The sequence below is a fragment of the Musa acuminata genome, unplaced genomic scaffold (assembly GCF_036884655.1).
Source record: "Musa acuminata AAA Group cultivar baxijiao unplaced genomic scaffold, Cavendish_Baxijiao_AAA HiC_scaffold_1139, whole genome shotgun sequence".
NCBI lineage: Eukaryota > Viridiplantae > Streptophyta > Magnoliopsida > Zingiberales > Musaceae > Musa > Musa acuminata.
Genome location: NW_027021351.1, coordinates 2,709,398 through 2,732,953, shown reverse-complemented (window position 1 = coordinate 2,732,953; position 23,556 = coordinate 2,709,398). Strand labels below are relative to the sequence as shown.

The window sequence follows — 23,556 nt, the reverse complement described above, 5'->3', positions numbered from 1 at the left end:
CAACGGAGACGACCGAGGAAAGATGACTCTCCGGGGGTGGATGTTGGACAACCGCGGTTGGAGGTGGTGAGACGTCGGACTGCAATGCTGTGCTGGAATGTGCAACCAACCCCCAGCATGGCTTCTTTGAGAGAGTAGAAGATTCCTCTCTGTTTCTCTTCCGCCCAACGAAGCTGTCGCCGGTGACCGTGTCTGTCGCGGCCTCCGTGAAGGTGGACTCAACCGTTTTGATGGTGGTGCCTCCGGAGATGGCCTGATGCGAGCTTCTCTTAACGTGACAGAGAACTCGTCTCTCGAATCCGGATGAACACATCTGATACTCGTACATTGTCCACCCGGAGTTCTTCCGACGGCCATCGTTGAAGGATAGGCAGCTTTTTCGCCCCACCACCATCTCGCGCCCGCCGACGATGGACTTCACGGGTTCTTGCTTTTTGTACAGAGTCCAAGAACCGCTGCCGGCCTTTCTATCCACGCGCGAGCCGCCGTTGTTCTTAGGCTTCCGCTCCGCAAAGAAATAGCCTTCATGCCGATCGCCGCCGAGAAGATTCCACGGCTCGGTGCCGTAGACGTCGGCGAAGGCGACAGCGCGGCCAGGGAGGGGTGCGCCGGCGACCCAGTTTGCGAGGTAGTCAACCACGAGTTCCTCCGCCGTGGGAAGGAACCTGTACCCGCTCGGTACGAGGTCGACGGGCTCCATGGACGACTAAATTTCTGGTGAGGAGACGAGAGGAAATGAACGCGGAGAAGAGACGGGAGCAGAGGCGAGGCGAGAGGAATCGAACGAGGAGACGAGAAGGGAGCAGAGGAGGGGCGAGAGGCGAGAGGCGAGAGGCGAGAGACGAGGGGAGAGAAGTCATAGTGAGAGTGGGGGAGGAGAGAGAGATATATATAGTGGGACCGTTGTCGGAGAGTGATTCTTGAATCGAATCCAATTGGTTAATCTTAATTTGGATTCCGAAGCCCCCAAATTAATTCGATTAATAAGATTTTAGCGTCGTATTATATATTTAATTGGAAATTAACTTTCGCACGTGCTCATCTTATTTGTGTCTCCAAGAACCACCGAGCCCATCGCCCCCTTCGATCTGTCTCGGCTCGGGAACGAAGGTGGGAACGAGGGTGAGCATTTGGTTCGAAACGCCTCATCTTTCAGCGAAATGCATAGATTTTAGGGCTGATTTTAAGTTTTCTTCGATCGATTTCAGGTTGGTTCGATGATCGCGAAGACGGAGGAGGTATGTGCGCTGCTTCTTCTAGGGTTGCCTCGTGGTTTGAGGGTGGGAGCTGACGGAACCAATCATAGGTACGGGGAGGGTGATCGTGTGCCCCTCCCTGTATGCCAACAAGGTCCGTCCCATGGTGATTTCCTTCCATTCCATTCCATTCTTTTCTTGCCACATTGTCGCTTTGGGCTTTATTCTTATTTAGGTTCGGATTTGGTGTAGCAACATGTGAGTAGCAAAAATGATAAGTAGAAGTAATCAGATCCTATGAACTCGCAGACTGGATTGAAGCAGAATGATCTTTGAGAATGGTTACTAGACATCCATGAATACAGTGAAATAAAATTTTGTTCAACTTTCTCTACAATAAAGATAAGATGCTGAAACACAGTGAAAAGCTTGAAATTTTGATTGCAGCCTTTTAGCATACACCTCATGATCGAGTAGTGTTATCATAAGACAATATAGGATGGATGGACCACAGCAACACTCACCAATAAGATAGCAGCAGCATAGGACAACAATCTAGTGAGAGGATAAAGTAGCACAAAACAATAGCAAGTGATCTCCATTTCACAAATGAAATAAATGTAGCTGATTCATTTTGTGATCTCATCTTTTTCATGCGGATGATCTATTAATTAATCTTATCTTCTTTTTATTTAATATTTCTTGTTTAAGAACCTATTCTGGGAAATGATTGTCCTTTTCAAGACCATTGGGTGTATTTTCCCTCTCCTCCCTAATAACAAAAAAAAAAAAAAGAGAGATAGAAATATTTTGACTTTTAATTTCTTTAGAGGATTGAGTTTTTCTTCCAAAGTATACTCCTTAAGTGAATCTGTATTTTTTTTTCCTGTTAAACAAGTATGAGAATTTAATTACCTCCATGCTATATTAAACTTTTTGATTGAGAATAATAATTTTCACTGAATGGTTTAACAAATTCTTGTTGAAGAGTTTTGGCAATAAAAACTTTTGTTGGTCAGATCAATTTTGGTAATGGCAAGATTAGTGATGGAAAAAATATTTTTTTTTTCTACCTATAGATTGACAAATAACCAGCAAATAATATTTATTTTTTTCCCCAAATCTCCAAAGTCATCTGGTAATATTTTGCAAACATTGGAAAACCATATATCATAACATAAACGTCAAGGAGTCCACTATTCTGAGCATGTGAAAATTAATAGCAATAGGTGTTTAGATAATATTCATAGTAATGTAAACTTGCAAAGAATGCTAAGAAGCTCTAGAAATAAGTTTATCTTACTTAGCCGCAACAACATAAAAATGAAGGTGATTTGAAGTTTGTTTTACAACTTCATTTCAAGTAAACTCTACAAATACGTTTTACAAATCTAAGTTCCTCTTCCACATAAAAGCTCAACACAACAAAAGAATATTAGTCGTATTCAACCATGGATGATCCAATCATGGATCACAGTATCGTTTTGATCGGTGGTATTGGCCCATGAACAGACTGGTGTAGTCGGTGTCGACGTACCATATGTTTGAATATTAGTACATCCCAATTTTCTTTTAAAAAACGCCAAAGATGATTGAAATTCACAAAAAAATTATTTTGAAGTATTGAATCCTTATTAATGATAACTTATTATTTTTAAATAAGAATACAGTGTGTATGAGGCATGAAAGAATAGGAATAACAGGTTAGAAGGATGAGAAAGTGAATTTATCTTTTTAGTCCCACCAATTTGACCCTAAATATCCCTAATTTAGGTCTAAATGTAAGAGAATAAACCTAGTTGAGACTAAACATAAGACAATGACCATAATCACGTTTAATCTTTATACAAAATGATGATAAAACATAGAAAAAAAGCTAATTGCTATCTCAAAATAGACTGAAATTTCATCATATCCTGAGTTCGAATCCTTCCTTTATTTAAATCAATATCTTGATTACCATTAATCACCGATAATGAACTTTCACAAATAAAAGTGTGAGAAAGCGAATGCGGATGAGAGTAAATGAGAGTAATACTGGGTGAAAAGGGAGACACATGAGGATTTAAAGTTCCAAAAGAGGCCTCAATGGTTAATTTGAGTATTCGGGTTTCACTTGAGCCGATTTGGATTGGTATCTTAATTTTTTCAGACACAACTAGGCTTAAACTCTTCAAAATGTTTGTGAATAATTGCTACAATGAGCAAGAAAATTCATAACGCCTGAAATTAGTAGCCCTAAAGTAATAAATATAATTGCTAGAATCTGCTATCTATTTCCCTCAGTTGAGAAGAAACAACTTTTCCTAAATGATACTCTATTGCACACTTATGTTTGGACGGGAAAGAAAAAACATGTCTCAGAAGAGGAAAAGAGAAAAAAATAAAACAAGTCTTGGTCTTCTGCTCCCCATTTCTTCCAAATAGTTGAATTGAAAAGATGGGCTTATTTTTTGTGTTATTGTTATTAATTATCATTTCTTCTCATTTATATCATTGAGACTGTTCCGTCAATCATTTTTTTCAGTTTTACTTAGCATATAGCCTTTATTATAAGTATTAAGATTGTATCTTTATCTGCTTCCTAGATTCTGATTTATGTTTATAAGAGTTTGCTTCTAAGAGTCTGTCTTGATGGTATTGGTTATTGCTATTCATGGTAGTGAAGATGCAATTAAGATTTCCTTCTCAGAGGATGACAGCGGGATGAAAGCTACGGATGATGATAATATATTCATCATCCAATTTACCCTTGGAATGTGTTCATTCAGATAAGAGCACAAATGATTTTGAATTTGATTGCAGTTGGGAGGAAGGTCTAGTTAAGAAAATTTCTGAAATTCCAAATGGTTTTGCTGATATAACTGCAAGTCCAAAAAGTGACTTGAAAAAAAACCAATCGCCTTTAGCTGAGAGCAGCAATGAAGTAGCTGATGTGGATTGGGAGGAAGGTGTGTCTCAAAATCCTGACACAAGTTCTCAATTTCTAGATAAACCTGTAAAAGATGTTTCAAGAGGAACAGTTGAGGAAGAAGCTGATATACAAGAAGCAATAAGGAGAAGCCTTGAAGATTTTAAGGAACAAAACTCTTCAACCAATTCTTCAGCAGTTGTCGAATTAGTGAGATCAGTGAAAGATCAAATCTCTGATGCGGTTATTTTGCACAAACTGGTGACAAATACTTGTGTTCATTTAGATAATGATGCCGAGGAAAGTCTATCATGTAATGATGGACAGCTGGATAATCGCTGCAAAGAGGATGATTTGCAAATCCCTGATTCTTCAAAGAATAATCTTGATTCATATAATTTATCTGGTTTAGATTTGGATAGAGAACCATCTCTGCTAAGTAGAAGAGAAAATGATCAGAATGTAATGACTACACAAAGAGGCAACATTCCACCTAGCAAACCTTCTGATGGTCACCCAAGTTGGTTGGAACAATCTCTTGATGCTAGTTATGAAGTCCAAATTAAATCTTATTCAAGAATGTCCACGGAGGAATTGTGTGAGATCAGTCCTAATACCAGCACTAAGATTACAGATGATTGATCTAAAGTTGTTTTTGTACCTCGAATCATGACAGTCGCCAAATATCCAGATCAAGTGTATCTCCTGAAAGAGGATATAATAATTCATTATTAGGAAATAGCTCCTTGATGGAAGAAATTATAGACACTGGTATGAAATCACAACAGAATATTGCTGAGAAAGATAATGCTATATCTGATCATATTGGAGACAGTACACAGATCTTAAACAATCAAATAGAAGTATGAGAAGCTAGTTTAGACAAAGAAATCCCTCTCCTTAGACAAGAATGTGTGAACCTTGGAAATGAGCAGAGGATGCTTGAGCGAGATGCCGAATCTGTGAAAAATGAGATGTTTGCTGAGTGTCAGGTGCTCTTCAGGCCTTTCTGGTATTTTTAGAGAAAAAGTTTTAAGAATCTAACCTATATAGTTTCTGTATTCTCTGCGAGTTTATGTAATTTTATGCTTAAAATATCATCCTTAGAATATTATACTTGTTTTCCCGCATAATTTTTTCTCTATATTTTTTGTAGATGAAGTAAACGTAGCTAGTTTCTTTTTCTTTTTGCATCAATTTGCATTCTCTGGTGGCAATGTAAATTCTAGAATTTGCCCAGATAGAAACTGATTTAAAATGAACGAATGACCATTACATCCCACATGAACGCATTCATGATTACATGAACATGAATTTGTAAATAATCACTGACTCACGCGATGCTGGAATGTTTATCTAACTTATGAGTATTATCATTTATCTTCTTACTTTCTTACATGTTTATTAGTTAAATGACACCAATATGATACGTGTTGCAACACTTATTTATTTTGGCTGGTAGTGCTATTATTGCTACTAAGATGACTGATGATCCTGTGAATCAAGATTATTTTGTAGGTTCAAAATGCTATCGAAAAGGCTAACATGGTTTCTGTTTGAGTAAAGCTATCCTTGAGGTTCAGCTTTATCACCGAATGGGATTTTCTTTATATATGCAATTTGGTAACTATACATATACATATACATATACATATACATATACAATTATATATATCAAAATCCATTAGTTATATAGCATATTTAAGCTATTAATAAATATAATACATCTCCAGGTCAACAAAAATGATCAGTGCACCTGCTTAAAGTTTCTGTGTTATGCTATTTAGTAAACTAGAGTGCTTTTGTCTCCTTTGGAAAAATCATTTCTTGTTTCATGAGACACTTTTGAAGATAACTAATTATTTTAATTCATGGATGTTAAATAATTTAAGGGAATAATTTGTTCATAATAGTTATATTGATATTAGAAGCATAATGAGTAGGATGCATGAAATATTGTAAAGATTACTAAAATGAAAAGTTTTGGTACCTGCAACATGTTTATTTAACCGGAGGGGGAGGTTTAAATGGATACTGATTATTAGTTATGCAGCTCTTTTTTAATTTCTGCATGCTGCTGAGGTTTGAAGGCAATTTTTTTGAACATATATACAAGCGGCCATGATTATTGTGATACTGTTGCTTATGGAATGTATACAACAGGAACACTAGTGTGGTAACTGGTAAGCTAGGGATATTAGTAGTTGAGATCAGTTTGAGGGGGAATTCCAGATGTTCTACTTGTGGTTCGTTAAGATTTTACCTTGCCCACCCATGTTTTTGAAATTGACAAATGACCTGGTCGTACATCTCTCGGTTAGACACTTGGCCTTCCCATTCTTCATCTCTTTTTTAAAATTAATATTGGGATAAAAAGACCTTACCAGTTAATTTTATCTTATGTCTCTGAACCATGATAGTGTAAAAAATTGTTGCAATTATATTCATCGATAGTTCGCCATCTTGGCATTGATAGTGATAATATGAGATGACCTAATTAAGGCACAGATGGATCTTATTATCCAAATAAGCATGTTTCATTTTACCATGGTTTACTGTACAATATGGGTGGTACATACTAGTCCAATAGGGAATTGGTATGGGCAATATATACTGGTTTGTTGCTATGCCTCATCATACCCCATGTGTTAGTACATCGGTACGGTATGGTACGTATTAGTAAGGTGAACAATGCAAATAAGCACCACATATGTGTCACAAATGTTATGGTTTTATTATCATATGTATACTTTACCTTCTTGAAGTTATCGGGCTGCTTATTTGATGATTTTACCATTTAGGAGAACTTTGCTATATGAGTTACTTTACTAATAAAATTAGTTCATAAGCTGTTATATTCTTTGTAGTCCATAATGCTTGAGATTAATTGGTAATTGCAGCCAATGGATAACATCCATATAGATCCAGTAGTTCTTGCCTCCATCAATGCAATTGGATCTTCTTGTTCAGGTATATGATATTTGATATAATTATTAGATCTTTTGAGTGAACGAATTTTGTTTAGACCAGTTTTTAGTATTTCCTCCAATTTGAGGATATCCTTTTGCTTATGTAGATGAGGGAGAGCATCATGGCTGAGAACAGGCAGAAATATCAGAAAATTAAAAAGGTATGGAACTCTTAAAAGAATTTTTTTTTTAAATGAATCTTTTGTTGCCTAATATTCATGTTTTATGTTACCACTTAGCTTGTGAATGCTATTTTTTTTGTAAAATTATTATATTATTAACTATATATTTAACTCTTTTTGATGCAATGATTTTCTTTTAATACGGTTGTTTAGAAAATAATTTGCAATATGTGATTTCTGCATCGTTGAATATTTTGTATGGATTTTTTGAAAAAAAAATTATTAGAAAATTTCATCGTTCTCTTGAAACTGAGTTTAAACTCACTAACTCTTTTGAAGTAAGTTGTATCTTCATGTTTCCATAGATTATTCTTTTTAAGTCTAATAAGGTCTTGTTGTTCAGTTCAAGATTGTTAAGACTTAAGATGATTGGATTCATGTTCATTTAAACTAAGGGTTTGAACTTTTTACTTGCCTACTTGGATATGTTTTCAATAATCTTAGATCAAGTTCTGGGACTTCATAGCATAAGTGCCTTTATCTTGTCCATGTATAAGAGTTTCAAACTGAAGATAATAGAGATACTGAAGGAGTAACAAAATAATGAGAGTGAGACAATCAAAAACATGCAAACTTAAAACACATCATTTTTAGGCACATTATCCTATTCTGTATCCAAATTTATGCAGTCCTTTTTCATTTATTTTCTGAAATTAGTATTATAGTTAATAAGTACTGGGCTAGAGCAAGTATAATATCTCAAAGTTACTCATCACTATTTCTATTCGGTTTTGTTCTATTTATAGTAATTAATATTCTTGATAAATTCTCTTTTTTGATCGCATAGAATTTTGGTATTCCTCAACATGTATACAATTATCATGTATAACATAGCATAGATCTTGTTTTGATACAATAAAACGTTTGAAACAAAAAGTAAAATTATGTACTTTTCAAAATTTAGTTGCTCAAAATGTACTTATGCCCTTTGGTCTCTTTAAGAGTCTTTTTTGAATTTGAGTATCTCATGAGTACTATTTAAATTACATATGCCAAGTTTTTGTGGACTTGAATGTTATTCTTTTTTGTCGAATAGTAACCAAGGTATACAGTTTCGAATAATATCGCCCAGTACGGGGGTAAATACCGGTCCGTCAGCAGCCCGGTATATAGATTGCTCTTTACCGGACGGTATATATATATATATATATATATATATATATATATCAGTGATTTATAAAGCGCTAGGCGCCAAGGTCCAAAAACGCCCGAGGCGCTAGGCGCTCGCCCGAGCAAAGCGAGGCGCTAAAATAAAAAAATATATAATATAATTAATAAATATAATTATTTAAAATTTTAAATAAAAAATATGCTATTAAATTAAGAAAATCTAAAGGAAAGGGAGCGGGAGGCGCGAGCAGCGGGAGGGCTCGCGGGAGTCGCGAGCAGCGGGAACGCTCGCGGGAGTCGCGAGCAGCGGGAAGGCTTGCGGGAGGGCTCACGGGAGGCGCGAGCAGCGGGAGGGCTCGCGGGAGTCGCGAGCAGCGGGAAGGCTCGCGGGAGGCGCGAGCAGCTGGAGGGCTCGCGGGAGGCGCGAGCAGCGACAGCGACGAGCAACGGTTGCGGGAGCAGGAGCGACGAGTAGCGAGATCGGGAGCGGCAGCGGCAGCGGGTTAGGGTTCGGTACTTGGGTAAGGGTTACATCGGTTTAGTTGGTTCGATTGAACCAACTAACAACCGAACCAGGACCGAACCAAACCTAAAATCCTGGTTCGGTCACTTGGTTTACTCGGGCGCTCGCCCGAAGCGCCCAGTGCCTGGGCTCGGGCGAGCGCCCAGGCGGCGCCTGTTTGAAGCGCGCCCAGGCGGCGCCTGTTTGAAGCGCGCCGCCTGGGACATTAGCGAGGCGCTCGGGCCTCGCCTCGCCTCGCCCGAGCACCTAGGCGAGCTCCCGAGCGCCTCTTTCAATCACTAATATATATATATATATATATATATATATATATATATATATATATATATATATATATATATATATATATATATATATATATATATATATATATATATATATATATATATATATATATATATATATATATATATATACCTCGCGGTATACCACTCGGTATACAGTATCATTCACGTACCCAGCGAATATTGAAACGTCGGTATGGTACGATATTTCAGACCTTATTGGTAAACAAAATCATATGACTAGAATTTCCTAATTTGGAAAAATGGCAAGTTACCTGTGTTGCATGTGCAATATGTGTGGACTAATTTCAGTAATAATGTCTCTAGCTCTCGTAGTAATTGCAAACTAGAACAATAATTAAGAAAAAGCTTTGGATGTACGTTTCTAATATGTGTTCATCAAGTTGTTGAAATAAAAGCAACCAATATGTAAAACTATTCAATTAGTCAAATCCTTGCGAACTCACAAGTGCATTGCATAATCATAATCTTTCTTGAAAATATTTCAACTCCAATCAAATATCTACTAAAGCCCAAAAAAGGAAAAAAATTAGGAACAATTAGTGTTTTTGATAGGTGCCTGGGTGCTCAGGTGAGGCAAGGTTTGAGTGCCTTGCACAACTTCTGGGCAATGTGATTCATTGAAGCATCGCTTGGGTGCTTGCCTAAGCCCAAGCGTCGGGCGCCTCGGGTGAGCGCTCGAGTGAAGGTGGCTTGTGTTCGTGCTTGGTTCGATTGAATAGGCAAATTGGTTCAATCGAACCAACTAAAGAGAAGAGCCCTAGCACTAAATGGTCCCTGCCCCCCTCTCTCGTACAACTTAACCCTGCTTTAAAACCCTACATTCGATGTCGCTACCTTTGTTTGCAGCTCCCTCCATCATTGTTGCCTTCGAGCTATCTCCCTCCATCGTTGACGTGTTGCAACACTTATTTATTTTGGCTGGTAGTGCTATTAGTTAACTGGATGTACCTCATTTTTATGGTGACCAGCTAACAAGAAATCTTGGAACTATCTCATGCAACATGAGTATATTTTCTGGTTATGCAATACCCAATGGAACTGTTATTGGCTGTGGTAACCCTTATGCAACTTTAAAAATATATGGTTAATCATACATGCTAGATTTTCATTAAAAATACAATTTATATGGTTAATCATACCTTCTTTTTTTATATGTCATAATAAACATACATTTTTTAAATCATAAAGATATTTGCATTTACTATGCTTGTTGTGATTGATTCTTTCCAAGATCATATTTAGATTATGTTCTTGATATTTAAGTTGGTGTTATTGGGAATCTGGTTCATTCATCCCCTAACATAAAGAAAGAAGTTCTTCGTGCGGGAGCTTTACAGCCAGTGATTGGTTTATTAAGGTATCACTAGAATTGTATATTACCTTTTTGTTCATCTGGTTTAATCCTTAAACAATGTCCAGGTTGTTTCATTATATGTTAGGTAATAAAGAAAATTTTGATTCCTTGGACTGTTTATAGAATGTAGCAGATAGTTTTACAAAGCTGCACACCATTCTTTTCAAGTTGGTGATTTGAATCTATAAAAAAGTTCTTTGGCTAACAATATTATCTTTAGTGCTAGCTTAAAATCATGAGAATCTAAACATTGTTTTTTGGTTGAAGAAGAAAATGTTAAAGTTGCCTCAGAATCAAAGTTGTCAAACTCTTAATTTGGGTTGTAGGATCATGCAATCTTACAGCCCAGATCAGGCCTGACGATTCAGATCGGATCAACGTAAATGGGTGGAATCGACTCGACTTGTGAGTCGACCATGTAAGATCGGCTGACTCGGACGAGTCAAGTCAAGTTTGTCTAGTCAACCCAGGATATATGAACGCTCACCATCCAAGGCGAATTGATTTGCGGTGCCAACAAAGGAGTCAGGAGAAGAGCGTGAGCCCTAATCCCTCTCAACGAGAGTGTTGCGAATCTTCTGGTTGGCTATTCATTGTCATGGATCAGTGCTTCTCTCCTGCAATCCGTAGGAGCAATGAGAAGGCGAGCCTTAGCCATTGCTACCACTCACAATGAACTGCTGTCAACGTCGTCGACTGTTGCTAATCACCATATGCATGGATTCTCTTTTCCTCTCCTACCCTCTCTTTCGGTCTCTGCTTCTTTCTTCTCCTCTCATCTTCCCCCTTCTCTTCTCCTCTCCCCCCTCTTCTCTTTCCATCTCCATTCTTTCTCTTCGCATCTTCTCCCCCCTCTTCTCTTTCCATCTCCTTTCCTTCTCTTCGCTTCTTCTCTCATCTCTTCTCCTCTCCTCCCTTCTACCTCTCTTCATGTCTCCCCTCCTACCTTCTCCCATCTACCATCCTGTTTCCTCTCTTCTCATCTCATACATTCTCTTCCCATCCATCTCCTATCTAATGATATCTATTATAGTTTGATCATAATGACATGATACCGTGAGGTATTATCTTTAATATAATTAAAAAGTGCAATTCATAATTCTTGGATTGAAGTTCTACAAAGCAATAATAATGTTTGTGTAACATAGGGGTTGCAAAATTATATCTTATATGCCAAACACAATATTCCTTTACATAAAAGGAAAGTCATACTTATAAGAAATTAAGAATTTAGAAATTGTTAGGATATGCAACATGAGCAATTTACATACCCATTTATCAATGTAAGTTATGGTGATATATGTAACCAATTGTTTATATGAAACCATACTTATGTAACTAATCTTTGCTAAACAATGTTAAGATGTTCCTGTATGGAATATACTCATTTATAAATTTCTTTAAATATATGTATGTATCTTAAAATTATTTATTTTTATTTTTTATAATTTGTAGGATCTTATGATCCTATCCTATGGTTCCAAGTTTGCAACCCCTGTTTGATCCTAGGTAGGGAAGTGAGTTTGATTACCTTGCTTTGAACCATAAAGCAATTTTGTCAAATCCCTTTCTTACCAAGGAATGGTAGAGACTTCACGAACTTGGTTCAGACAATAGAAAAGACAGTTTTCTTTTCACATGACCAAGCGATGAGTTTGAAAGCAAAACATTACAAATTTTATTTACACTAAGCTCTTCTATGAAGAATTTACATACATGGTTCAAAATGATCTTATTCAGTCTCATATTGAAACACGTAAATAATCATATAAAAGAAAAGAAAAGAATGAACTTGGAAACATGAATGACCATGTTGCAACCTTGTCACACTAAGCTCTTCTATATGACTATCATCTGCATGCAAATGTGGTTCAACTGTGAATAATTTACATTTCTCCAAGTAGATTATTATTTATAATAAACATCAACTTCTTTTACATTCATAAAAGGACACGTGAGCTGCAGTTTGGAATACACTAATAAGGTCTTATGAGGGCATGGCCCCTAAAGATGCTACTCACAATTTATAATTTACCTCCATGAAAGATGAAAACCTGCAATATAGATTTGTAATTCTTAACTAATATTCGGGTTAAACTGAAACGAAAACAAGGACAAAATAGAATAAACAAAATCATGTGACTAGAATTTCCTAATTGGGAAAAATGGCAAGTTACCAGTGTTGCATGTGCAATATGTTTGGACTAATTTCAGTAATAATGTCTCTAGCTCTCGTAGTAATTGCAAACTAGAACAACAATTAAGAAAAAGCATTGGATGTACGTTTCTAATATGTGTTCATCAAGTTGTCGAAATAAAAGCAACCAATATGTAAAACTATTCAATTAGTCAAATCCTTGCGAACTCACAAGAGCATTGCATAATCATTATCTTTTTTGAAAATATTTCAACTCCAATCAAATATCTACTGAAGCCCAAAAAAGGGAAAATATTAGGAACAATTAGTGTTTTTGATAGGAGCCTGGGTGCTCGGGCGAGGCGAGGCTTTAGTGCCTTGCACAACTTCTGGGTAATGTGATTCATTGAAGCATCGATTGGGTGCTCGCCTGAGCCCAAGCGTCGGGCGCCTCGGGTGAGCACCCAAGTGAAGGTGGCTTGTGTTCGTGCTTGGTTCGATTGAATAGGCAAATTGGTTCAATCGAACCAACTAAAGAGAAGAGCCCTACAATTGAATGGTCCCCCCCCCCCTCCTCTCTCGTACAACTTAACCTTGCTTTGAAACCCTACATTCGATGTTGTTGCCTTTGTTTGCAGCTCCCTCCATCATTGTTGCCTTCGTGCTATCTCCCTCCACCGTTGACATCATTGCTATATATAAAATATATTTTTTATATTTTAATATTTTGGAGTGTCTCGCATTGCTCGAGTGGGCGTTTAGGCGAGCGCCTAGCACCTCACGTGATTTGGGACCTTGGTTCATTTTGGCGCTTAGTGCTTTTAAAATCATTGAGAACAATAACAATCAACAATTATGGAAACATACATAACTAAAAGCATAAATGGTTCTTTCCTCCTAATAGCAGAAGTTACCGAAACTCATTGGATTGAACTATCAACTTGCTTACAAAGGTGTAAAAGCCAAACTTTGGTTTCAAAGTTTACAAGTGACAAGATATGTTGTATGAAGTTTATGAAGATGGTGAAACAGAGATCAGTGTGCTTGATAAAGACTCTTATTTGCATTGTCTAGATCTTACCCATCATCTGGTATTTTCGGTTGGTTAGGCAATTTTCTGAAAATTCACTTAGACTACGCAACTTTTTTTCTCAATCTAGCAAGGTTATGTAGTTATCCGTGTTTTTAACTGGATCAGGAAATGATGGTGGTACATAACTTGAATGTTCTGAATTTAATCATACCAATCCCCATTATATTACCCAAAAGCCAATCCCAATCCTGAAGCTGATCTTGCAAGGTCTTAGCTGACAAAGCATGTGGTTATTTGCTGAATCACACCTGTCGGAAAAGTGTAAAAAGGTTTTCATACATAAAAAATGTTCAAACTTACCTAGTTTAATACCTAACCAGCTAGCCTAGTAGTGTGTAGTGAGTCATTTTCCCATAGGCCGAGGGTTCAAACCCTTGCCATAGTAACTTCTATCAGTTCTATACGTGTTATCATTTTGTTCTCTTTGACAGTCTAGGGTCTGATGTGCTTGAGTGATGTTTGAAAAAAAAAGCTTACCTAGTTTATATTATCTATTTTGAGAATTTATTTGTTTGTACACACTCACGGTTTTTTCGTTATTGTTGTATTTGCTGGGACACTTCCCAATACTGTGCTAGTTGTGCATGCTGTATGTACACTAGCATATATGCTTTGTACAACAGCTGCTTCTAGTAGTTACTACTCTATTTTATTAATTTAAAATTTCAGTTTGGTGATTGTTGGAACACTATTCTTAACAAGCAAAGCAGTTCTCATTTTAGTTCTTTCCCATCTGTGTTTTTTATTCCAATGATATGTATACATGTCCTGGGCTTTTGCTTTTTTGGACTGGGCTCTCTTGGCTCACTTCCTTGCTTGAATTGTAGCATAATTGTGCCCTGATATCTACAATTTCAACTGTCTTTTACTAGGCTATTCTAACACCAGATGAGGAACGACACGGTATGCTCTTTTCTCATTTTTCCCATAGATTGATTATCATGTATGCTTGGACCCTTTCATTATATACTTCCAAAGAAAGGGAAAATTCAGTTTTGTAAGTGATAATAAAATATAATTTTTTTCTCGATACTTTTTGATATTATACCACTTTTTTGTAATATGCCTCATGCTTCTTGGAAATGTTTTTTAAAAAAATGTTCTTGTTAATATCAATATCCATCTGCCACAATACAGCACATTAGTTTCTTTCTCCTTATATATGGTTGGATTTGCTTCATTTTCCTGATGAACAATGACTCGTTTTTGCTCTATCTCAAAGACCTTTTATTTTCCCTCTAGGACTCACACAACCAAGCTGGTATTGTCTACAATGGCAGTTTGGTGCCTCATCTTAAACTTCTTGACTCGAAAAATGGATGTTTGCAACATAATGCTGCATTTGCTCTTTATGGTATTGCAGAGAATGAGGTGAATCTACATCAAAATATTCCTTTGTTGTGATTTCATGTTCTGTTTCTTTGCATAATGCTGTAATGTGAAATTGAGATCTATTGGTTGGACACAGGCTTCGTATTCTTGTCTTTGTTGTTAGGATAATGTCTCTGATTTTATCAAGGTAGGAGGTGTTCAGAAGCTACAAGATGGTGAATTTATTATCTAGGTATGTTGAGTACTTTGATGTTGCCAGATCCATGCTTCCTAATATGTGTATATTGATCTTGTTTTGATTTGTTTTATATTTTGAACCAAGTTTTATTGAAAAATATAACTTCAATTACAGGCAACTAAGGACCGTGTAGCAAAGACAATGAAGAGATTAGAGGAGAAGATTAATGGGCCAGTACGTTTGGTTTGCTGTATTTCTTGGCTTATTGCAGTATATATTCAGAGGTGTTCCTTGCCTTTTGCCCTTGTAGGTACTAAAGCATTTATTATATCTGATGCGAGTTGGAGAGAAGGCTGTCCAAAGACGTATAGCTTTGGCTCTTGCTCATTTATGTTCACCTGAGGAACAAAGAACTATTTTCATTGATGATGATGGTACTGTATCTTTTCAGCAACCATGACATCCTTCTGCTTTTCCTCCTTTTTATAACTAAGAAAATTAAGCAACATATTCTCAATGTAGGACTTGATTTTCTCCTCGAACTACTGGGATCGACTAATCTAAAACAATAGCAAGATGCATCTGTTGCTCTTTACAAGTTGGGTAAAAAATCCCTGACTCTCTATTCTGTTGATGCAGCTTCTCTATCCCCCTCACCTCAGGTTTGCTAAAATAGGCATTCCTTAATTTTGTTTCTTAGCAGTTTTAGCAGTAAAACTTGTCCCATATTCACAGAAATACAAAAACTTATAAAAGGGTCAGATTTTCAATTCTTGGAGCTAGTTACTTGGAATTTGAAAGTGCTTATGTAATTGCTTTGGCTAGTCTTCTAACTCAAAGTTTTTTTGAATTGTCTGTCTTGACTCTTGAGACTGATCAAACATAAATATTACTTGATCAGTATAAACCTTTTATCTAATCGGAGAATGAAAATTGTTTTATAGTTTTTTTAATTCTTATGGACATATTTTAAAATTTAATTTTTTTAAAATTCCTGAATAAAGCATGGCATCATTAGTTCTACAACTTATTATGTCTGAGGAGTGATGCACTTGTCAGGGACAAGAATATGCTCTATGTTGTGAAATTTGTTTTTGTTTTGGATTTTGCTGCAAGAAGCATTAGTAAATCCATCCACTGTCTAACATAGCACTATGTCCAATGCGTGGAAGTTTGATGAAAACCTGTCATGTGAACGGGCAGTTACTATGCATAGCTGCACATAAGAGGAAAAGTCTGGGTTCTGCAATCATGGTATTATAAATTCGTGAGACTTCACAATGGCATATGTATTAATCAATATTCACTTTTTTTTTGCATATACTATTGGTGCGGCATGATTGCTTTAATAGGGCTTGGTTTCCTTGCGGTGCTCATATAGATACTTGCCTATTGACAACTTCAACTTGAAATGCTTGTCAGGTAGGCTGTACCTAAATATTTCAAATTTTCTATTGCACTAACCTTGTTTGTGCTGAAATTTAGATGGATGAATTTATTTACTTTCTAAACAGTAATAAAAACATTGATATACTTGGAGAAATATATATATTCAAGTGCTTAATGATCCATTTTAATTGACCTTTTGTTTTTAAAAATCACAGGGTGTCCTCGATATCAAAGTAAAGATCATGTTGGATTAGGATCTTAAAGTAAAGCAGGGCCCCATGACTCCTTTGCTAGATCATGTTACAATTCATGCTCCAAAGGAGGAAGAGGAGTTAATCCAACCTCCTGTTCTGCCTCTAGAGATTTAATTTGAATGTTACAACCTTTCAAAAGGAATTAGGATTACATTTCTTCTTGATAAGCTTGCGGCAGGTAACAAGCCAAAGTTCTTTTGATTTAGGTGCTTGTACTAGTCCTAGATTAACACGAAGGAAGATTGGGAGTCTTTAGGCCCATATCTTAGTTTGTTCCAATCTTCTCAGGAGCATTATTTGTTCTTATCATTTATTTTGATACCCGACATGGTTACTCCTAATTTTTACTATTTTGTAGACTTGATATTAGTTATTTGAATTCGTTTGTAACTTCCAAAGCTGGAATAATAGATTCAGATTGGATGTTTAAATTCATTCTAAATTCTAAATATTTAATTTAGATGCAATTCGATCATTTTTCCGAGTCCTAAGTTGAATTGTTTGTTCTTCTATCTCAATTGTCTTGTATTTCTTAACGGTGGCTTATTAGTTGTTGATACTATGAATTCTTATTCATCTAATGAATTTAACATAATGCAGGCGTTCTTCTCACTATTGAAATCCGTCCATATCATATCAACAAGAGTTTTTGGAGAGAATGTATTTCCTTCCGTGATGTGTGTGTTTAATATTTTGTTGACAATCCAGAATTTTTTTTTGGCCATTGCCAAATGCTTCAAACCATGTAATTATTTATCGATTCAGTGATACTTCTAGTGATGGTTCTGATTAAAGGTTTTCTATAGTATCAGTGCACACACTAGTGGTAGGGATTCAGTGATGAATTGACTTGCAGCTTTGTTGGGATTGTAGACTTTGTTATTTGTTGTTGTTGTTGTTGTGGACTTCACTCAGAAACAAAAAGTTAGAACATGTTTCCAAACGATGATTGGTCAAATTCGCTGCGTTGCCTCTGATAACAATCGTCCAAAGTATGACGTTGAGAGAAGTCGTTGATATCATATGATCTCACTCTTTCTCTTTGAACATGATGTAACATTGAGACCATTTCTTATAGATCCCATCATATTAAGGAAACAACAAAACATGGGATGAAAATTGAACTTTGTCATTGTCAATATTTACAAGAACAAATATTTTCTTTCCCTTCCATTGTTATGATATACATGAACAAACATCATTTTCCGTATAAGCTTTCATTCAAGCAAGCTACAGTCGAATCAATAGGGGTTGTCGAGCGAGCATTGTCCCAGCGAGGCCACTGGGATCGTGGGCGAGGCAGTGAAGGTGTCATCGGACATCAAGAAAGCACGGACCTGTTCCAGGCTCGTGAAGAAGTCATCGTCGATGCTGGTGCTGTACATCTGCTCACACGCAACGAAGTCTATCGACGACGATGACGAGGAAACCTTTGCGACCGTGGTCGAATCAATCCGAGATGAGGAGGAAACCTCTGCGACCGTGGTCGTGTCATCGGGTATCAAGAGAAGATCGACCAGGCCTGACGGCGAGGCCTTCGGGATGGTAGTCGAGGCTATGTCGGTTTCGTCCGACATCAGGAAGGCTTCAACCTCTCTGGTGAAGAAAGCATCGTCGGTGCAGTTCTGATCGACCGACGACGAATACGAAGCCAAGAATGCTTTGAGTTCTTCCGCAGTTATCACGAGCTCTCCACCAACGTCCGTTGATGATGGAGAGGCGGCTGGGACTCCGGCTTTGTTCGGTGCAACAGAGTCGACCGAGGAATGATGACTCTCCGGGGCAGCCAATAAGGGAAATTGGACAACCGCGGTTGGAGGTGGTGAAGCGTCGATCAGCAATGCTCTGCTGGAATGTGCAACCAACCCCCAGCATGGCTTCTTTGAGAGAGTCGATGCTTTCGCTGAGAGAGTAGAAGATTCCTCTCTATTTCTCTTCCGCCCAACGAAGCTGTCGCCGGTGACCGCGGCCTCCGCGAAGGTGGACTCGACCGTTTTGATGGTGGTGCCTCCGGAGATGGCCTGATGCGAGCTTCTCTTAACGTGACAGAGAACTCGTCTCTCGAATCCGGATGAACACATCTGATATTCGTACATTGTCCACCGGGAGTTCTTCCGACGGCCATCGTTGAAGGATAGGCAGCTTTTTCGCCCCACCACCATCTCGCGCCCGCCGACGATGGACTTAACGGTTTCTTGATTTTTGTACAGAGTCCAAGAACCGCTGCCGGCCTTTCTATCCACGCGCGAGCCGCCGTTGTTCTTAGGCTTCCGCTCCGCAAAGAAATAGCCTTCATGCCGATCGCTGCCGAGAAGATTCCACGGCTCGGTGCCGTAGACGTCGGCGAAGGCGACAGCGCGGCCAGGGAGGGGTTTGCCGGCGACCCAGTTTGCAAGGTAGTCAACCACGAGTTCCTCCGCCGTGGGAAGGAACCTGTACCCGCTCGGTACGAGGTCGACGGGCTCCATGGACGACTAAAACGAACGAGGAGAAGAGAAGGGAGCAGAGGCGAGGCGAGAGGAAATGAACGAGGAGAAGGGAGCAGAGGAGGGGCGAGAGGCGAGAGGGGAGAGAAGTCAAGAGTGAGAGTCGGAGAGGAGAGAGAGGTATATATAGTGGGACCGTGGTCGGACAGAGTGATTCTTGAATCGAAACCAATTGGTTAATCTGAAATTATTGGCCCTAAAGTAATAAATATAATTGTTAGAATCTGCTATCTATTTCCCTCAGTTGATGTTAATGTTATGTGTGCACACCTGAGAAGAAACAACTTTTCCTAAATGATACTCTATTGCACACTTATGTTTGGACGGGAAAGACAAAACATGTCTCGGAAGAGGAAAAGAGAAAAAAATAAAACAAGTCTTGGTCTTCTGCTCCCCATTTCGCCGCCCGCCGCTGCCACCGCGATCGCGCCCGTGCCAAGATCCGCAAGACCACGTTTGTCTCTCTCTCTCTCTCTCCCTCCCTCCGTCCTCTTTTCAGTTGTCTGATTGTATGCATTGACTTATATAGCTCAAGGCGAAGAGGCTCGAAGAATTGGCAACCGAGATCAAGAAGCATAAGGAAGGATCGAAGGAGATGCAGATTACGGACGAGGACACAAAGGGGAAAAAGGTGTTGGATTCGATTGTTGAAATTAGGGCTGAAGGAAGCAGCGTTCTACCTCGTGGTGATATGGAATCAGGGGTTTCTTCCCAGGAAAACCTAGATGAGCTGTGAGCAATGTCATGTCCGTAGTTTTCGCTCTTCTTCTTTCTCCGTCACGACCCAAAACAATCCTTTTGCTATGTTACTAATGTCTAATACATTGTTCTGTCGCATCAAGATTGGCCGCATCCCTTGCTGCGGAGGAAGAGATGGAGATCAATAAGAATGTGCTTACATCCGAGGGTGGTCTGGATGAAGCAGAGGATGACAATGATGAGAATGAAGAAATGATTTTTGTGAGTTCGTTTAGAAGTCTACTCATATTTTTTCTCTATATTTTTTGTAGATGAAGTAAACGTAGCTAGTTTCTTTTTTTTTGACTTTTTGCATCTAATTGCATTCTCTGGTGGCAATGTAAATTCTAGAATTTGCCCAGAGAGAAACTGATTTAAAATGAACGAACGACCATTACATCCCACATGAACGCATTCATGATTACATGAACATGAATGTGTAAATAATCACTGACTCACGCGATGCTGGAATGTTTATCTAACTTATGAGTATTATCATTTACCTTCTTACTTTCTTCCATGTTTATTAGTTAAATGACACCAATATGGTACGTGTTGCAACACTTATTTATTTTGGCTGGTAGTGCTATTATTGCTACTAAGATGACTGATGATCCTGTGAATCAAGATTATTTTGTAGGTTCAATATGCTATCGAAAAGGCTAACATGGTTTCTGTTTGAGTAAAGCTATCCTTGAGGTTCAGCTTTATCACCGAATGAGATTTTCTTTATATATGCAATTTGGTAACTATACATATATATCAAAATCCATTTGTTATATAGCATATTTAAGTTATTAATAAATATAATACATCTCCAGGTCAACAAAAATGATCAGTACACCTGCTTAAAGTTTCTGTGTTATTCTATTTAGTAAACTAGAGTGCTTTTGTCTCCTTTGGAAAAATCATTTCTTGTTTCATGAGACACTTTTGAAGATAACTAATTATTTTAATTCATGAATGTTAAATATTTTAAGGGAATAATTTGTTCATAATAGTTATATTGATATTAGAAACATAATGAGGAGGATGCATGAAATATTGTAAAGATTACTGAAATGAAAAGTTTTGGTACCTGCAACATGTTTATTTAACCGGAGGGGGAGGTTTAAATGGATACTGATTATTAGTTATGCAGCTCTTTTTTAACTTCTGCATACTGCTGAGGTTTGAAGGAAATTTTTTTAACATATATACAAGCGGCCATGATTATTGTGATACTGTTGCTTATGGAATGTATACAACAGGAACACTAGTGTGGTAACTGGTAAGCTAGGGATATTAATAGTTGAGATCAGTTTGAGGGGGAATTCCAGATGTTCTACTTGTGGTTCGTTAAGATTTTACCTTGCCCACCCATGTTTTTGAAATTGACAAATGACCTGCTCATACATCACTCGGTTAGCCACTTGGGCTTCCCATTCTTCATCTATTTTTTAAAATTAATATTGTGATAAAAAGACCTTACCGGTTAATTTTATCTTATGTCGCGGTACCATGATAGTGTGAAAAATGGTTGCATGAATAGATGAATTATATACATCGATAATTCGCCATCTTGGCATTGATAGTGATAATATGAGATGACCTAATTAAGGCACAGATGGATCTTATTATCCAAATAAGCATGTTTCGTTTTACCATGGTTTACTGTACAATATCGGTGGTACATACTAGTCCAATGGGAAATTGGTATGGGCAATATATACCAGTTTGTTGCTACGCCTCATCATACCCCATGTGTTAGTACATCTGTACGGTATGGTACGTATTAGTAAGGTGAACCATGCAAATAAGCACCACATATGTGTCACAAATGTTATGGTTTTATTATCATATGTATACTTTACCTTCTTGAAGTTATCGGGCTGCTTATTTGATGATTTTACCATTTAGGAGAACTTTGCTATATGAGTTACTTTACTAATAAAATTAGTTCATAAGCTGTTATATTCTTTGTAGTCCATAATGCTTGAGATTAATTGGTAATTGCAGCCAATGGATAACATCCATATAGATCCAGCAGTTCTAGCCTCCTTGCCTCCATCAATGCAATTGGATCTTCTTGTTCAGGTATATGATATTTGATACAATTATTAGATCTTTTGAGTGAACGAATTTTGTTTAGACCAGTTTTTAGTATTTCCTCCAATTTGAGGATATCCTTTTGCTTATGTAGATGAGGGAGAGCATCATAGCTGAGAACAGGCAGAAATATCAGAAAATTAAAAAGGTATAGAACTCTTAAAAGATTTTTTTTTTAAATGAATCTTTTGTTGCCTAATATTCATGTTTTATGTTACCACTTAGCTTGTGAATGCTATTTTTTTTGTAAAATTATTATATTATTAACTATATATTTAACTCTTTTTGATGCAATGAATTTCTTTTAATACAGTTGTTTAGAAAATAATTTGTAATATGTGATTTCTGCATCATTGAATATTTTGTATGGATTTTTTGAAAAAAAATTTATTAGAAAATTTCATCGTTCTCTTGAAACTGGGTTTAAACTCACTAACTCTTTTGAAGTAAGTTGTATCTTCATGTTTCCATAGATTGTTCTTTTTAAGTCTAATAAGGTTTGAACTTTTTACTTGCCTACTTGGATATGTTTTCAATAATCTTAGATCAAGTTCTGGGATTTCATAGCACAAGTGCCTTTATCTTGTCCATGTATAAGAGTTTCAAACTGAAGATAATAGAGATACTGAATGAGTAACAAAATAATGAGAGTGAGACAATAAAAAACATACAAACTTAAAACGCAACATTTTTTGGCACATTATCCTATTTTGTATCCAAATTTATGCAGTCCTTATTCATTTATTTTCTGAAATTAGTATTATAGTTAATAAGTACAGGGCTAGAGCAAGTATAATATCTCAAAGTTACTCATCACTATTTCTATTCGGTTTTGTTCTATTTATAGCAATTAATATTCTTGATAAATTCTCTTTTTTGGTCGCATAGAATTTTGGTATTTCTCAACATGTATACAATTATCATGTAGAACATAGCATAGATCTTGTTTTGATACAATAAAACGTCTGAAACAAAAAGTAAAATTATGTACTATTCAAAATTTAGTTGCTCAAAATGTACTTATGCCCTTTGGTCTCTTTAAGGGTCTTTTCTAAACTTGAGTATCTCATGAGTACTGTTTAAATTACATGTGCTAAGTTTTTGTGGACTTGAATGTCATTCTTTTTTGTCTAATAATAACCAAGGTATATAGTTTCGAATAATATCGCTCGGTACGGGGGTAAATACCGGTCCGTCAGCAGCCTGGTATACGGACCGCTCGTTACCGGACGGTATATATATATATATATATATATATATATATATATATATATATATATCTCAACGACGTCACGTCGCTTCGGCGAC

The 23,556-nt window shown here is 37.2% G+C and overlaps 1 protein-coding gene across 8 annotated transcripts in view; it reads left to right on the top strand.

Moving 5' to 3' along the window:
• Nucleotides 1-1,048: 1,048 nt before the first annotated feature.
• The window catches only part of LOC103974898 (ARM REPEAT PROTEIN INTERACTING WITH ABF2-like), a 29,726-nt gene continuing 7,218 nt past the window's right edge, over nucleotides 1,049-23,556 (top strand). For 2 of the 8 annotated variants that reach the window (XM_065179482.1, XM_065179481.1), the window contains exons 1-5: nucleotides 19,713-19,876; nucleotides 19,952-20,154; nucleotides 20,265-20,382; nucleotides 22,159-22,236; nucleotides 22,343-22,396. In XM_065179482.1, coding sequence (XP_065035554.1) covers nucleotides 20,018-20,154; nucleotides 20,265-20,382; nucleotides 22,159-22,236; nucleotides 22,343-22,396 — 387 coding nt within the window. In that variant the 5' untranslated portion in view covers nucleotides 19,713-19,876; nucleotides 19,952-20,017. Of the gene's footprint in view, nucleotides 1,123-1,208; nucleotides 1,351-3,859; nucleotides 5,100-7,007; nucleotides 7,078-7,183; nucleotides 7,238-14,655; nucleotides 14,687-15,025; nucleotides 15,155-15,251; nucleotides 15,348-15,467; nucleotides 15,528-15,603; nucleotides 15,682-19,712; nucleotides 19,877-19,951; nucleotides 20,169-20,264; nucleotides 20,383-22,158; nucleotides 22,237-22,342; nucleotides 22,397-23,556 lie in introns of those variants that run through there. The other 6 variants (XR_010512740.1, XR_010512739.1, XR_010512741.1 and 3 more) reach the window with 6 other exon arrangements.